The 16,497-nt window shown below is 36.6% G+C and overlaps 1 protein-coding gene across 1 annotated transcript in view; it reads right to left on the reverse strand.

Moving 5' to 3' along the window:
• Positions 1–333: 333 nt before the first annotated feature.
• The window catches only part of LOC125856633 (uncharacterized protein At5g03900, chloroplastic), a 31,032-nt gene continuing 14,868 nt past the window's right edge, over positions 334–16,497 (reverse strand). The window contains exons 9-13 of the mRNA XM_049536222.1: positions 15,132–15,274; positions 14,963–15,049; positions 7,782–7,845; positions 5,763–5,906; positions 334–895 (exon numbers count right to left, since the gene is read on the reverse strand). Coding sequence (XP_049392179.1) covers positions 752–895; positions 5,763–5,906; positions 7,782–7,845; positions 14,963–15,049; positions 15,132–15,274 — 582 coding nt within the window. The 3' untranslated portion in view covers positions 334–751. The remainder of the gene's footprint in view (positions 896–5,762; positions 5,907–7,781; positions 7,846–14,962; positions 15,050–15,131; positions 15,275–16,497) is intronic.

The following is a 16,497-nucleotide window of genomic DNA, read 5'->3' on the forward strand; positions in this document are numbered from 1 at the left end:
AGGTGTTCAAGTTCAGATAAACATGCTTTGGGTCAAAGTTTGGGGATGTTGTCTAACGAAGCTTCCTGACTTTCCTTTCGAGAGGTTCTAGGTGTGTTCTCCTTCAATTTGCCCTACTTCGATATATCGACGTTATGTAGCAGTTGTGTTTTTCCATACTTTATGAACACTTGTATAGCCAAATTTCATATGTAAACTGATCCTGTGCTGCATAATGCACAATACAAAATGACAAGTCTAACAATTATTTTGCAACTGTCCATAGTTAATTACATTAGCTCCTATTCATGGATTGTTTTGCATGGAATAATCTAAAACAATGTTCAATGCATTTCAGAAAATATTCAAATAATTGTGCTCGAAAAAATGTTTCCAAATTCAAAATACACAGTAACATCTTAACTGACTAAATATGTCACAACGAGGCAAATTTTGCTTTAAAAGCCTGGCATTTGTAGCAGATCGATTGTCATATCAAGTACACAACTTGTACATTCTTAATGAACTACACTTTGAATCTTGTAGTTCTTAAGCCTGGATTAATGTTGCTGATTACATCAAAATCTACTGTTTGACATGCTCCAATTCTTATCAGCAAATTGAGTATACACAATGGCTAACAGTTGGTGGACTTGCAGCTTTGCCTGCCTTGTGTCGTGGCTGGAGGCAATGAAAGGTATAATTTATCGGAGTCTCTGTGTGTATGGAACTCGAGACTTTACAAAACAAAATTACCTTTGAATAACACCATCTATTCAGACTTTTCAATTTCTCGGAATCTTTTCTCCCATTGTTGTGCATCATAATCTTGCTCATATAAGTCCTTGTCTGTACTGTAAACAATTCGATCCTGGCCAATAAAAGTTCTCTGTGCCATATCCCGGGCACTCAGAAGCTGAAAATTATACATATCATTAAGAGAGTTGGTACATCTTGAAAGTGGGAACGAGACATAAGTAACAAAAGCTGTGAACATAATCACTATGCATCAAACATTGGTATTGATTTGTCAAGCATTGGCTCGTCTCACTCAGGTCAATTTGCAGAGAAGGGGCATTGTGTTAAGCAATAAATGTTACAGGTGTGGAGACAATTAACCATTTTTTTGTACACTGTTCTGTAGCAGCTCGAGTTCGGCAAATGTTCTACAACATTTTGCGTTCGAGATGGATGATGCCATTGTCCACTACAAAAGTTTTGAAAAGCCGGAAGAGAAAAGATTTGCCTAAAGCAATGAAGAGCATGTGGAACATCAGTCCAGTGTGTATTTGGTGTAGTACGGGGAGAAAGAAATATAAGAATCCTCATTGACCATGCTATATGAATACGTTTACTTCATTTAACTCATCTCAGAACCACTATTATACAAACTAATAATAATAACAAAAATAAAAAGTATGTTCTTTATATTTTCTTTTTGAGCTTATGTTCTTTATATTTTCCAGTGATGTATCTTTGAAAGGCTAAACAACTGCTAGAAAGGCGTAGAACGTAAGTAAAAATGATGACATGACTAAAACAACTACTCCCTCCGTCCCATTTTATGAGACACAGTTTAACTTGGCATTGGCATGGTGTTTAAGAAAGAAAGGAGAACCTTTGAAACTGGTGGTCTAAAATAATCTTTAGATACTTGTGTGACTATAAATCATTTCATCAAGGGTACAATGAGAATTTTTAAGTTAAATTGTTTCTAATTATAAATTTATAATAAGGTGACATTCTCTTTGGGACAAACTAAAAAGAAAAGAGTGTCACATAAAATGAGACGGAGGGAGTAATAAGTAGAATCTAAATGGATCTCTTTTTTTTTTTATTTGTAGCCCAACTTTTTTTAGGTCTTAAAGGATCACAAGAGGTTGTAGGCAGGGGCGGATCTACAAACATGGGTCAGGGTGCCATGGCATCCGGAAGCCTAAGTCGAAATTTTGTATATGTATAGCAATATTCTCAAATGTTTTTTGTGCCACCCATAGTCACAAAGTAGCGTGAGGTTCCAGTTGCAACCGGTTAATCTATGTCTCAAGGATGTGAGCTCGATTCTAGTATGACACTCTTGTAGAATTTTTATGCTGTGTTCTTCATTTCTTTTGAAAAAAAATTCATGCCCGAATGATTCGAACCCACAATTACTTGATTAGAAGTCGAGCACTTTATCCATCAAGCCATGGGACAATGATCTTCAAATGTATCAATATATTGTATTTAGCTCACACTAATCAAATACGTTAGTTGTAAAAAAAATTTAAACTTAATTATTGTTGACCTTGGTAACTGTTGGGGATGACAATGGGGAAGGGTATCTTAACCCGCAAAAATTTCAACCCACCCGGCATGATATTTTTCTTTGATTTCAACCCGCTCCGCCCCGCCCGGCATAAATCCACTTCGCCCCACCCCGCATAAGTATTTGTTTTCTTTTTTCTACTTTGTTATTTACATATGATATTATTTTCCTTTCCTGTAATACTTTAAAAATATTGTGCAGAATAATAAATTAAAAATAAATGAATTTTAAAGAACATTCAAGTTAATATTTAAAAAAAAAAAAGAAAGAAGAAGAAGTTAATATATGACTAATACTACAGGGATTGTAGTGTTAAGAAAATAAAATCTTAAATGACAGAAGATGAATATCCTCGACAGATGCCCAAACCTCTGATCATGTTGCCTTTAGTAATTTTTTTAATGGTTATTTAAAACATTAAATAAACTTATTTTTAATCCACTCTTTATTTCATTTTTTAATTATTATTGTTGAATGTTGATTAATAGTAAATCTAAATTGGTTAAATTAAATTCAAAAGTGGTTAAAAAAATTGGAGTTCAAATGGGTCTTCTAGCACAGATTGTGATGAGTGAAATTAATGTTGAAATTTCAGCCATTTGTTTCAACCCACAACTGCCCCGCCCCGCCCCGCTTGAAATTTACAATTATTTGTTAGCACCCGCCTCGCCCCGCATAAGCTAAAAACCGCTCTGCACCTGCTCCGCCCCATTGCCATCCCTAGTAATTGTTTATGTATCTATTATGAACCAAAACAATGCATAGGTTGCACTAAACCATATTTACAAGAGTATTCTATGGTCTACTACCCTGTGACTATTCAAAAGGGATCATCAATAGGTTTGATAGTATCAGGAGGAATTTTCTTTGGCAAGAGAATAAGGAGAGAAAAGGCTACCATCTAGTCAAGTGGAAATCAGCGACACAGCAAGAAAAATGGGGGGCTAGAGATCAAGAACTTCAAATTACAAAGCAAGGCTCTGATTACATTTGATTTCTTCGGCCTCTTTAGATTTATTATTATGTCAAGGCTTGAGACTTTTTTTTTTTTTTATGACAAGGGAAACCCGCAGTCGCTACACCTTGGGTGCGCACAAGGTAAAACCCTTGCTCCTATGCAATAGCTTACAAATCACATAGGAGAGGTAACCCGCACTAGGCAAGCCTGGTGTGACAAGCTCAAATCCCTTGCTTTCGCTGGCAAGGGGTTTCGAACTTAGACCTCCAACATGGAAGTCCCAAGCCCAAACCATTGGGACTTCTTAATATTACTTCGTCTAAGTTATTGAAATTATGTATGTGAAGATCTTCGGCCTCTTTATATTTAGTTTGTTACTTTTTTTTTTGATGACTATGGTGTTTGAGTTAGCTTTTGCGCACCTCGACTTATTCCATGAGATACTTGTCACCTCTCACCAACAAGTACCGGTAACTCTGTGCACCAAGGCAAAGACAAATGTGAAGAATCATCTAGTATTTTTTGTCCCTGCTGAGTTTTGAACCTGAGACCTTAGGGTTCTCAACCACTTTATATTTAATTTGTTACATAAAGTGTTAAGTATTTAAATAATACAAATAGTTATGCCATCATTAAGTGTTTTTAGAATATGAAAACTTGTCGAGTGCAATTAAAAATCGATGACATATTTATGATATTACTAATATTGTTAAAAGCTTTTTCTTGGCACTAAGTTGTCATAATTATTTCAATTTTTTCGTTTGATCGATTTGTCTATATAAAGAAAAAGACAAATAATCCGAACCAAAGCGCAAACGATCATATCTTTACCTTATTTGGACTTTATAAATAGCAGTGTTGTGTGGCACCCCTACCCTCCAAATCCTGGATACGCCTTTGGTTTTAGGTCCTTCGAGACAACTTCCTTCCAAATGGCTCTAGGTCTACCTTGTCTTCTTTTAACGCCTTCACTCACCATGATTTTACATATAGAACTGATGCGTTTGGCGGTTGACACATGGCATGACCGCCATCTCAAGTTGACTTCTATTATTTTATCCTTGATATGTGCTACTTGACCTTATCACAAATGTGGTCATTTCTAATTTTGTCTAGTCATGTATGACCACACATCCATCTTAGCTTCCACATTTCTGCGACACTCATCTTGTGGATGTGTTGGACTTGAGCGGCCTAATATTCACTCCCATAAAACATTGTTGGTCTTATAATTGTTTTGTCGAACTTATCTTTCACTTTGGTAAGACATCTTTCTATCACATAACACCTCGATAGCACTCCCCCATTTCAACTATCTGATTTTGAATCTTTGTGTGACATCTTAATCTATTATTGCATGCTCTCGGAATAACAAGCCTAGATATCATAATTATTTGCATTTACACACCACAATCCCGTGTAATCTCACCTCAATTTCCGAAATAGTTCATACATGTATGGCATACATAAACGGGGATGTTTTGGTTTATTGATGTAATAAAATGTATCCCACAATCTTTGAGCCTTACTTTTTATAATATATATTTACTATTTCAACAGAAAAACACCAAGTGTAGATGAAGTCCAAAGAGACCAGATATAAACTTACAGAAACTTAAATACCGGACTGTTTAGCATGGTAGAAGATTGCACTAGGGTCGCGACGTCCCCCACAATACGTGGTCCCTTCTTGCCAATATAAAAGGTCGCTCTACTTACCAATTCTCAAAAAAAATAAAATAAAGGATATTCTCACATTCATAGTTTGAAAATAAGTACTTATCAGTCCAATAGGTTATTCATTCATCAATTCGCACTTGCATTCTCCTACAGTTTTCATCATATACATACTTCAGTATTATTTATATCATTTTAAAACATTAATACTAATTAGTATGAGATATACGTGTTCGAGAACTAGTGTGTGTATATATAATGATTGAATCGCACAGACATTCTTATCATTTGGTAAATCCAAGTCCATGGTCTAATATTTTTTTATTTTTGATGGTCGTGGTGTCTAGGCAAGCTTTCGCGCACCTCGACTAATTCCACGGAATACCTACCACCTCCCACCAGTAATAGGCAACCAGGTAACTCTGTCCACCAAGGCTAGGACAGATGGGAAGAATCACCTAGTGTTTTGTGTTTTGACTCCGTTGAGATTTGAACCAGAGACCGTAGGGTTCTCGACCACTTAATTGACCACTAGGCCACACCCTTTGGTGCAGTCCATGACCTATTATTAACTACATAAAACTACTTTTTACAGCCTACAACAAGATAACCAAAGACAAGTTTAAGTAACCAAAATACACAACTAAAATGTGGTTAAACATACCACATTACTTTTGTGTGGTTATAAAAGGATGTCATTAAGAACAAAATGAGAAGTTTAAGTTGATAGAATTTCCAATTTAGAAATTTACCATTCTTTTTGGAACGAAATAGAAAGGAAATACTACCACATAAATTGGAACGGAGGGAGTAGTAAAGAAAGCAGCAAAAATTTGATACCTTCGTCCGCAGTGAGACATCGGGTCGTTCAAGTGCTTGTGCATATTGTTCCCTGGATCGATTTCTTCTTTCAATTTCACCATTTCTCTTTTGAACAAGAAACCATCGGATCAAGGGAATGGTGAAAAATGAGCCAGCATAAATCTGCAAGTAACATCATACAGTAGTTAATGAATGAGCAGTTCGAAACACTATTTACTTCCAAATAACAAGGGGAATACATCTGAATTACAAAACTGCTGTATAATATTAGAATCACTCAAGACATGGAGTTCCCAAAATAATTAATTGGTAATCAACTAGCACTGGAATTTGCTATAATTTACTCTAACTGCAGGCCAAAATTCACTAATACAAAGATAAAGAAATTCAGGCTCAACCATGGCAAAGTTTTAGTAAATACAATCAGACAATATTTCAAGATTATGTTTTCCAGTTATCAAGTCGGTTCGTACATCATTATTTCAAAAGAAAATAAGTTCCAGATGCACTAAATGACCTTGAAGAGCAAGTAAAATCATCAAACAAAGTTGTGAGAAATATAGGAGAAAATATTATTGAATTGTTGTATCTACATTGTTACATAGAGACCCTATTTATAGACACTACAATACAATCCTTTACCAAGTAGGATACTATTTATTATTCTTATTCCTAATACTATTCCTATTCCTATTCTAAGTAGGATTGTATATATCTATTCCTATTCTAACACTCCTCCTCAACCTGGTGCATACAAGTCATATGTACCTAGCTTGTTACAAATGTAATTAATATGAGAACCGATGAGGAGCTGGTGAGATATTTGCAAGTTGATCACTCGACTTGACAAGATTGACAGTCAATCTCAATGTGCTTAGTCTTCTTATGAAATATTAGATTTGATGCAGAATGTTGATAAAACACAAAGCAACTAGCTCTACTACGAGTCATGCCAAACTCTTAAATTACTGTGCTGAACTTCCCAAATCAAGCTTGAGAAGAACGTTTTACATTCAACATACAAGGCTACTCAACTCCCCTGAGCAGCAAAATTAGATGGTTGTTCCATATAGACTTCTTCCCAGTGCATGGTCGCCAGAAAGTGCTCAAAATCGGAACATGCTCATGTGTCAGAGTACTAGATTTGATGGCTAAAAGTGGTCACAATTTGAGAAATAAATTATATGGGTCGGGTCGGGTCGGAATGATGACACGATCCTACTAAGAAAGAGAATTATATGGTAGGGTCTGAATGATGACATGATCCTATTGGTAAATAGAAATTATATAGGTAGAATCTGATTAACGACACCACCCTACTAAAAAAGAGAAATTATACGGGTAGGGTCGAAATAATGGCATGACCCTACACAAATAAGGAAGTAGTCACCGGAAAAAATGATGCTACGCAAATCAAATATGAAAAAAGTAGTCACCAAAAAGATGGCACGGTGCTAAACGAATCGGATATGAGAAAGTCGTCACCAAAAGGATGCATGGTGCTAGACAAATAAGATATGAATGATGGCATGGTGCTACACAAGTTAAATATGAAAAAGTAGTCACCGAAAAGATGATACAATGCTACACAAATTAGATATAAGAAAGTAGTCATCGGAATGATGGCACGGTGCTACACAAATTAGATATGAGAAAATAGTCACTTGAAAGATACACGATGACCCAACTTTCGCTAACATAATCATTGGCCAGAGTCGCCCGCCGACAGCGGAAGCTCTTTCATTCTCTACCAAGATCTTAGAGGCTCTAATACCATGTGAGAAATATAAGAGAAAAATATTATTGAATTGTTGTAGCTACATTGTTACATAGAGACCCTATTTATAGACACTACAATACAATTCTTTACCAATTAGGATACTATTTATTAATCTTGTTCCTAATACTATTCCTATTCCTATTCTAAGTAGGATTGTATATACCTATTCCTATTCTAACATCATTGTTTCAAAAGAAAATTAAACTCCAGATGCACTAAAATAAAGTTTAGCTCACGGACAATACTACAATTGATACCTGAAGTAACGGAAATATCTCTGACACAAATGAGATGAAGCTACTTGGACTGACTGTCATGTTCCTTCAAAATACAATTCAAGCAGTAGATGTTAGAGAAACATTGCAATGACCCGAAGTAATGATTATAATTATTGACCGCAACATTACTTACATAAATATATAAGGGGGGCGGAGGGGGGGGGGGGGATAAATTACAATTTGGGCCTGAAAAGAATTGGATAACTAGCTAAATTGAAAGGTGGTGGGTCAAGTCCAAACCCATCATCCGGTAACGGGTAACCACAAGATGATCCACAAACTAGTTGCAGATTCCAAACAAGAGCTATGATTATTCAAGTGTGGATTATAAGAAATCATGCCTTATTTGTTTGGCTTCATACAATAGCTACTCTTATGGCTATGCAGGAAAAATGATGTATCAAAAGACATAGACTTCATTGGTAAAGTAGTGGTAGTGGCGGCAGAAAAGGGGGTATTTAGAAAAGAATACAAGCTGATTTGATTGGTTGTAATTGTCTACATTAATGTTGATGATATGGAGGAACAATTGGGATTAAAGGAAGCAATGGGCTGGGACAGTAGGCAACGTTGAGAGAAAGTTGATCGAAAGCTTGCATAGTGTCACCAGCACAGTGAAGAAAAACTGGGAGCAGTGAAATAGTTAATTTGTGTCAACTGCAATTTGAGGATGACAGTACTCCTCTTTTCTTTTCTACAGTAATTTCACCACAATTTATTTTTACGTTTTTTCTGAGTCGGGATCTATCGGAAACAGCCTCTCTACCTCATAAAGTAGGAGTAAGGTTTGCATACACCCCACCCTTCCTAGACCCCACCATGTGGGATCATACTGGGTATGTTGTTTTTGCAATTTGAGGTATCAGTGTATTTTCCAATACAACTAATATTATTTTTAACATGAATCCAAATATACCTAGATTTTTTTTTGGAATAAATACATATTCCAAAATACGACTCTCTCCATCCCAATTTAAATGTCTTACTTTTCCTTTTGGTTTGTCCCAAAACGAGTCTCTTTCAATAATTAGTTTAAGTTTTTCAATTTCAACATTCTACCTGGAAGTTCAAGACCACAAGATTTAAAGGACTGCACATTTATATTGGGATTGAGGGAGTATATGAATCTTCAGCACACAGATTGTGCTAGAAACCAAAAGATGTATACAACAAAAACCAAACTACAGACCTTGCTCTTCTTACAAGGAATCGAAAACCTGTAAAATTGAATTAAGATTATCAATATATTCAGTTTTACACACACAAAATAAAGGAGGACAATGCAGTTCATCTTGATCTTATGCATATTGCTAGTTGTATCTTCAAAGCATACTGAATTTCTCTCCTTCCAAACAGTCCACCAAATAGCTGCTAGGACGATCCTCCATCTGGCTTGTTTTGTAGTAATTTACCTCCTTCATTCCAACATGAAAAAAGTTTAGTTGTTCTACCTGGCATTGCCCTTATAATACCCTTGAGGTTAATAAACAAGTCCCACAGCTGACTAGTCACTTGCAATATAATAATAGATGGTTGATTGTCTCTACCTCTTGTCTATACATGTAACTCCTTGAACAAATTGATATACCTCTTTTCCTTAGATTATCCTCGGTTAGAACAACTTATTTAACTACCAACCAAGTAAAGCATGTCACTTTATATTAGACAGTTAACATCCAAGTCGAGCAGCTCGAGTCCTTGCCCAGATATAACTCCTATCGTACCACCATCTATTATTTATTTGTAGTCTAATGTTGTATGTAGGAGTCCTAGACTTGGTTTACTCTATTGTGTATATGTTCCCTTCATGTATCAATTCAACAGTGAGCAAGAAACAATATACTTCTGGTTCTGGCAGTACCCAACCTCTCTCCTTCAAGCAATCACGAATGAATTCCGGCAACCCATCTCCTCCATCACCCCTCAATCATGCACACCACTTTATCTCAATCACACTTAATTCTTCTACCTACCTATTCTGGCAAACACAAATTTTGTCATTCCCTCGTGGCCAAAACCATTTTGGATATGTTGATGGAAGTAACTTATGCCGTCCATCTCACCATCTCGGGCAAATAAAATAACGATAAAGAAGTTATCCCAATCCAGTCTATTCTCAATGGATTATGTAGGACCAAGTTATTCTAAGTCTCCTTATCTCATAACTCTCTGAAGAAATAATTTTAACTGTTATTGGTCTTTCCACAACCAAAGAAGTTTGGGACGCGTTGAAGGTTGCTCTCTCCTCGCCTTCCAAAACAAGAATTCTCAATCTTCATATGCAACTTCAAAATATGAAGCAAGATATGAATATCACTCAATATCTTTTTTTTAATGACCAATGTGTCCGAGCCAGCTTTCGCACACCTCAACTAATTGCACAAGATACCTGCCACTTATGTTGCCCAGACTCTTCAAAAATGTCAACGGGTGCGTGCGGATTCTCCAAAAGTAGTGTATTTTTGGAGAATCCGACACGCGTGCGGCATTGAAAGTGAAGAGTCTACGCAACTTAGCCTGCCACCTCCCACCAGCAACAGGTACCAAGTAACACTGTCCACCAAGGCTAGGACAAATGGAAAGAATCACCTAGTGTATTTTTTATCGACACATGGGTTTGAACTTCAGACCTTATGGTTCTTAACCACTTCATTCACCACTGGGCCACACATCACTCAATATATTATTAAAGCGAAGCTCATATGTGATGAGCTAGTTGTTGTCGTTCGTCCTTTCATATTTTCCTATCAGAATAACTACATATTAAAGGGCCTGTGAAGTGACTTCAAAGATATCGCTACAACTTCATTAGCTTGGCCAAAACCTGTCGCGTTCCGTGAACTACATAGCCTTCTTTTAGATCATGAGTTTATTCATGGCCAGACCCTCCCATCTGTGTCCATCACGGGCTCATCATCTTCACATATTATGTCCAACGATGTTAAATTCATTCAGCGCTCTTCCAGGCCAGATTGTACCACAAATTATAATAATTATTGTGGTCGAAACAATTGTCATGGCAGAGGAAAAAATCATTGGGTTGGGGGGGGGGGGGATCCAATTCCGATTGAGGAAGCTCAACTACAAGGCAATAGTGGTTTGCCAATGATTCATGCCAAAGACATCAAATTCACAACCATTTTAATCATCTAGCCCCAAAGTGTTTCTAGAGGTACAATCACACCATCAACCTACAACTTACTTGTCCCATCATGCTCAAGCCCTTATTATCCGCAAGGGTTTCCTGACATTTGGCTACTTATAACATTACTCTCGATCTTACTAGCCTACAACAAGTGGAAGACTAATGCGGCGTGGATCAAGTTCATGTTTGTGATTGTCAAAGGCTCCACATTCATCATACTGTTAATTTGAGTCTATCTATCTCTTCGAAATCCCTTTTCCTCAAAAAATATTCAAGTTCCTTCTATTAGAAAACGTCTACTCTCGGTTCAAATATTTGCACAAGATTATAACGTATTTTTTGAATTTCATCCCTCTTATTATCATGTAAAATATCAAGCATCCCCGACACTTCCTTATTTTGGGTCAGAGTAGTGACAACCTCTACTCATTTCCCCTCAAGTGAACCTCTAGGCATCATCCCTCATAGTCTCCCTCCACCTTTCTTTCAACAAAAACGTCCTCTACCGATTGGCACATTCGGCTAGGGCATCCTCACCAACGTGTCCTTCATCGACTTATTAGGAAGTATGGTTTACCTTGTTCAAGTTTTAATTTCAATCATATTTGTAATGCGTGACAACTTGCCAAGTCGCACAAGTTACATTTTCCAATTTCAATCAATATAAGTACTTCGCTGTTACAAATACAATTCGTTGACGTTTAGGGACATGCTCCCACCTACAAAGGAGAGAAAATACTCAACTACCAAACTAACTTGTTATCCTAATCCCCGTCTTTTGTTGGATATGTTTATGTCATGTCTAATTACCTCTCCCCAATTCTTCCTCAATCTACCTCTCCATAGACCTATCACTACAAATCTCTCCCACCTCATCATTGGGGCATCTGTACACCTCCTTTTCACATGCCCGAACCATCTCAGCCTTGTTTCCTGCATCTTGTCCGCCTCTAAGGCCACTCCTAGTTTACCCCATCATTCTTAATTTTTCTCTCCTAGTAATGCTCACACACCCATCTAGCATCCTCATTTTCGCTACATTCATTATATGAATGTGTGAGTTTTTGGCAGGCCAACACTCTACCCCAATAATATAGACAGTCTAACAACTACTCTATAAAACTTACCTTTATGTCTTGGAGGGACCTTCTTAACACATGATGCGAGTTTTCATTTCATCCATCCCACTCTAATACAAAGTGTAAAAACACATCATCTATCTCCCCATTTCCTTGAATTATTAACTCAAGATACTTGAAGCTTCCTCTCTTGGGGATGACTTGTGAATCAATCCTCACTTTTGTACCCATTTCATGTGTTGCGTCACTAAACTTGCACTCCGTGCACTTTGTCTTAGTCTTGCTCAACTTAAAGCCTTTGAACTCTAGGGTCTATCTCCAAACCTCCCATCTATCGTTATCTCTACCATGTGTTTCGTTAATCAATACTATGTTTTGCAAATGCCATACACCATGGCACCTCCTCGTGAATATGCCTTTTCAATTCATCCATCAACAAGGCAAATAAAAATATGTTCAGAGTCTCCTCCTATTGTTCTATATTCAGAGTCTCCTCCTATTGTTCTCACTCAGGTCTTGACACCATCGTACAAGTCCATAATCACTTTAATGTATGCCACAAATGGATCTTTGCTCCAAGCCTCTCTATAAAACCTCTCTTGAGACTCTAGAAATATTATTAGGATACATTACATTACAATCCTTTTTCACATAGGACAATATATATAATCCTATTCCTATTCTAATTTCTAACCATTATTATAGTTCAAATCTTCCCTCCCAGTGTGTTTGTTAGTTGTTGCATGTTTGCCCCTCATTAACCAGAAAAATGTAACTCTTCCTTTGGTTAATGTGTATCCCAAAGATAGCTTCAAATAGGATCAAAATAACTATTAAATACTTAGACCAGGCTTTTCATTTGCAACACAAAATATTAGTGTATCGTCTGCATACGGAAGGTGAGTTACCTCCAACCTGGTATAAGATTGTTTGCTATATAGTATATTCAACCTCCCTAATTCATTCATTACCATTAGCAATTTTGATCATATTGTTCAAATACTCCCTAGGAGCCTAGTTAGTATGAATAGAAAAGAAAAGGTGAGAATGGGTCACCCTATCTCAATCCCCTTTGAGAGGGGAAAATACCCGTAGGATAACCATTGATTAAGATGGAGAACTTGATGGTGCTAACACAAAATCTGATCCAACTCACCCATTTCCTTTCCAAAATCCAGTTTAGGAAGAATACGTGATAGAAAGTCCAGTCCACATGGTCATATACCTTCTCAATGTCAAGTTTGCACATTATTCTAGGAATCTTCTCCTTGATATTGGAATCTGTACTTTCATTAGCAATTAGGAAAGCATATGTGTTTTGTCTACCTTTTAGAAGGGTCATCTGGTTTGCATCTACCAGTTTGTGTATCACTCTTTTTAGCTTTTTAGTGAGTAACTTAGATATAAATTTAAAGATAACTTCCGAAGTCCCTTTAACTCCTCGGCTCTATTCTTTTTAGGGATAAGAGCCACATATGTAGCATGGAAGCACTTTAGAGAAAACTCCAGAGAATGGAACTTCTTAATAGTTGCCATTATATCAGCTTTGACCACTTCTCAACACTTTTATATGAAGTTAAACCATTAAAACATGGTATTTAATGGTGGAAAGTAGGGATTTAAGACTAAGGCTCCTAAAATAGAAATTAGGGAATTGAGGGAGTTAATGGACTCCAATTCAAAATCTAATTACCTAATTGGACTCTACGACTTATGGCTGACAAGAAATGTATTTAATTCGGGGGTTTTGATTTTTCCCCGCATTCAAATTATGGAGTTAAGTCCAATGGATTATCTAATGTTGTTAATAATTCCTCTAAATAGATCAGTCATTTGGAGGAGATTGCGCATGGAAAAAGGGTCATAAAACAACAGCTTGGCTTGGATGGAGGTAAGTTAAGGCCTAACAGAGGAGGTTTCCCCTTAAAAAGTATAAGATTGTGTAATTGTTGGTATTTTTGATGGATTTGGGGATTCCATACATGCGAGGTGACAAATGTATATACAAGATCTGGGGTATGTTACCTTATTAAAAAAAATATAAACGAGAACCAAGTTATACTATCAGGTTGCTAAAGCATGGTTACTTTTACTTATGTGTGGTATGTGATATGCTTCAATGATTGATGTGCATACTATATATATTCATGCACATTGCTTATGCCAGTTTTGGTTTTTGAGAGATGTAACCGGGTTGCGCCTCCATTTGTTCCATATTGATATATATGCGTATTTTGAAAGATATTATCAACTATCCTAACCATGTCTGATATATTGTCAAGATTGACTATATTATGATTTTCAGTTTATGTTAATAAATATTGTGTTGTGTGGTTTACTTGTCATATTTTTTGCTAAGGGTTGTTAACATGTCAATTTTTTTTATAATGGTGGTTTACTTATCCTATTATATTGATTATTTTGGTAAGTTCCACCACAACCCTTTCAACGGCAGACCAATGAAACTTACTTAGTACTCTACATACTCATCCTTCTTTCACTTCTTACATCCATGCAGTGATAGTTCTGAGTGCCATCGAACCAAGTGTGTAGCAGATCAGCATTTGTGATCCAGCGGTGAGTCAACCACTCCAGTCCTGTGGTGACTAGATGTTTTAATTTATTTACTTCTACTCAGTATTGTCAGGTTGCGTCCCACTTGATTCTGAGATTCTCCTTTGACTGTTGTTGGGTTTAGATTTATGGATTCAGCTATATACTTTGGATTTGATCATCTTTTGGGCTATGATATTTAGAATTCCTTATCATTAAATTGTAGTTTTTATGCTTAGAATGTTTATGGAAATGCTTAAAGGGATGGTTCACTCGGTTAGGGGTTGCTGGGTGCTGGTCACAGATCCTTGTGAAATTTCGGATCGTGAAAATATATAGAAGCAAAAGTTAAGAAGTCTAAAGCACCACATGGAGATCCTTACTTCAACATGGTACCAAGAACAATGACTCCAAACAAATTGAGCCCACCCAATCCAATGACCAATGCCCTTTCCGATGAGCTTGTTTTACTGCATTGTAAACACTCATCGTTGAGAACTCAAATCCACAAGTAAGAAATCCAAATTTACCAGCAGTTAAGACAAATGATACCTAAATTGCCACTTCTTCTCTTGAAGAAATCTTTCAACCTGTCCAACCCAGTCAGTCCATCTTTTTCCTACATACTCCTTCCTTCCACTCCTTTGTGGAGCAGCTGTACGCTGAAGTGATGGAAATCGGTACAGGATATTTCCCTGGAACAAACAATTTATATAGAACAAGAATGTGAGAATGTTTCTGTAAAGAGATCTTTGGGCGTCTAATGAGAGAATGAGACATCAAAAACCCCTCAACAACCATGTATTTATGCATAGAGTCTCTTATAAACTATTATGTTTGCCTTAGTAGCCCTTTATATCACTTTTACCACAGCACCCCATGCTGTTAACTCCCGTAGGACACTATAAAGATATTTAAATTTTGGCACCACACTTGTACACAAAAGTCAATGACACCAATAATATACACAACAGCTCAAATCAACCATTACTTCTAAATTTTCTGAGCCCTTAAAGTTGAAATTTATTCAAGAGGAGAAAAAGTCATTTACGCAGTGATCTGTGCTCTTTGTACTAGAATGCAGAAACAACCTTTCAACAGATACTGAGAAAGAAAAAGGAAGCCCAAATGAGACAGAAGTTTACATCGTCTTGCATAATATAACAATGAAACTCTTTCATACCCCTTGTTTCTTTAAGTTCAACTCCTAATTTCATTTACATTGTTGATGTCTAAATCCTGATGAAATTTAATAAAAACATAGAAATGACTACTTTATCCCGTATCTTGAGCTTTGTTATCCAAATTTATAGATTAGGAAAAAAGACTTGGCTCTGTTCAAAGCTTGGACAATATATTTGACCTTTTCAGATATCCTCTTAGGTCAAAATATGATAATTAATGCTCTCTCAAACAACTCGACATATGAGTTAACTACAAACAGAGCTCAGGTGTGAAATTGAGATTAGTATGTTAAAACTTTTTACAGATTCTTTAGATTATTTTGAACTATTAATACAATTACAATATCCATAAAATAACTAATCAAGTTTGCCTTTTGGGCCGAGCTCGTCGCACCGGGCTTGCCTAGTGCGGGTTACCTCTCCTATGTGGTTTGCGAGCTATTACATAGGAGTAGGGGTTTTACCCTATGCGCCCAAAGGGTAGCGGCTGCTGGTTTCCCTTGTCATAAAAAAAAAAAAGAACTAATCAACACAAGTACAATACATGTTGAAGATTTCAGGAATCAGGGTGAGGAGTCTAAATGAAAAGGCTGGCAAAGGCAACAGTGTCAGTAATGGGGTTAATTGAAGTGAGGAGAATTGATGGACCAAAAGTTTAATAACTTCTGATGTCTGTCGCCCAGAACAAGGTTTCAGAAAATGACATTAGAGACTTCAACAGCAACATATCCAGT

Source organism: Solanum stenotomum, chromosome 2, assembly GCF_019186545.1.
Source record: "Solanum stenotomum isolate F172 chromosome 2, ASM1918654v1, whole genome shotgun sequence".
Taxonomy (NCBI): Eukaryota; Viridiplantae; Streptophyta; class Magnoliopsida; order Solanales; family Solanaceae; genus Solanum; species Solanum stenotomum.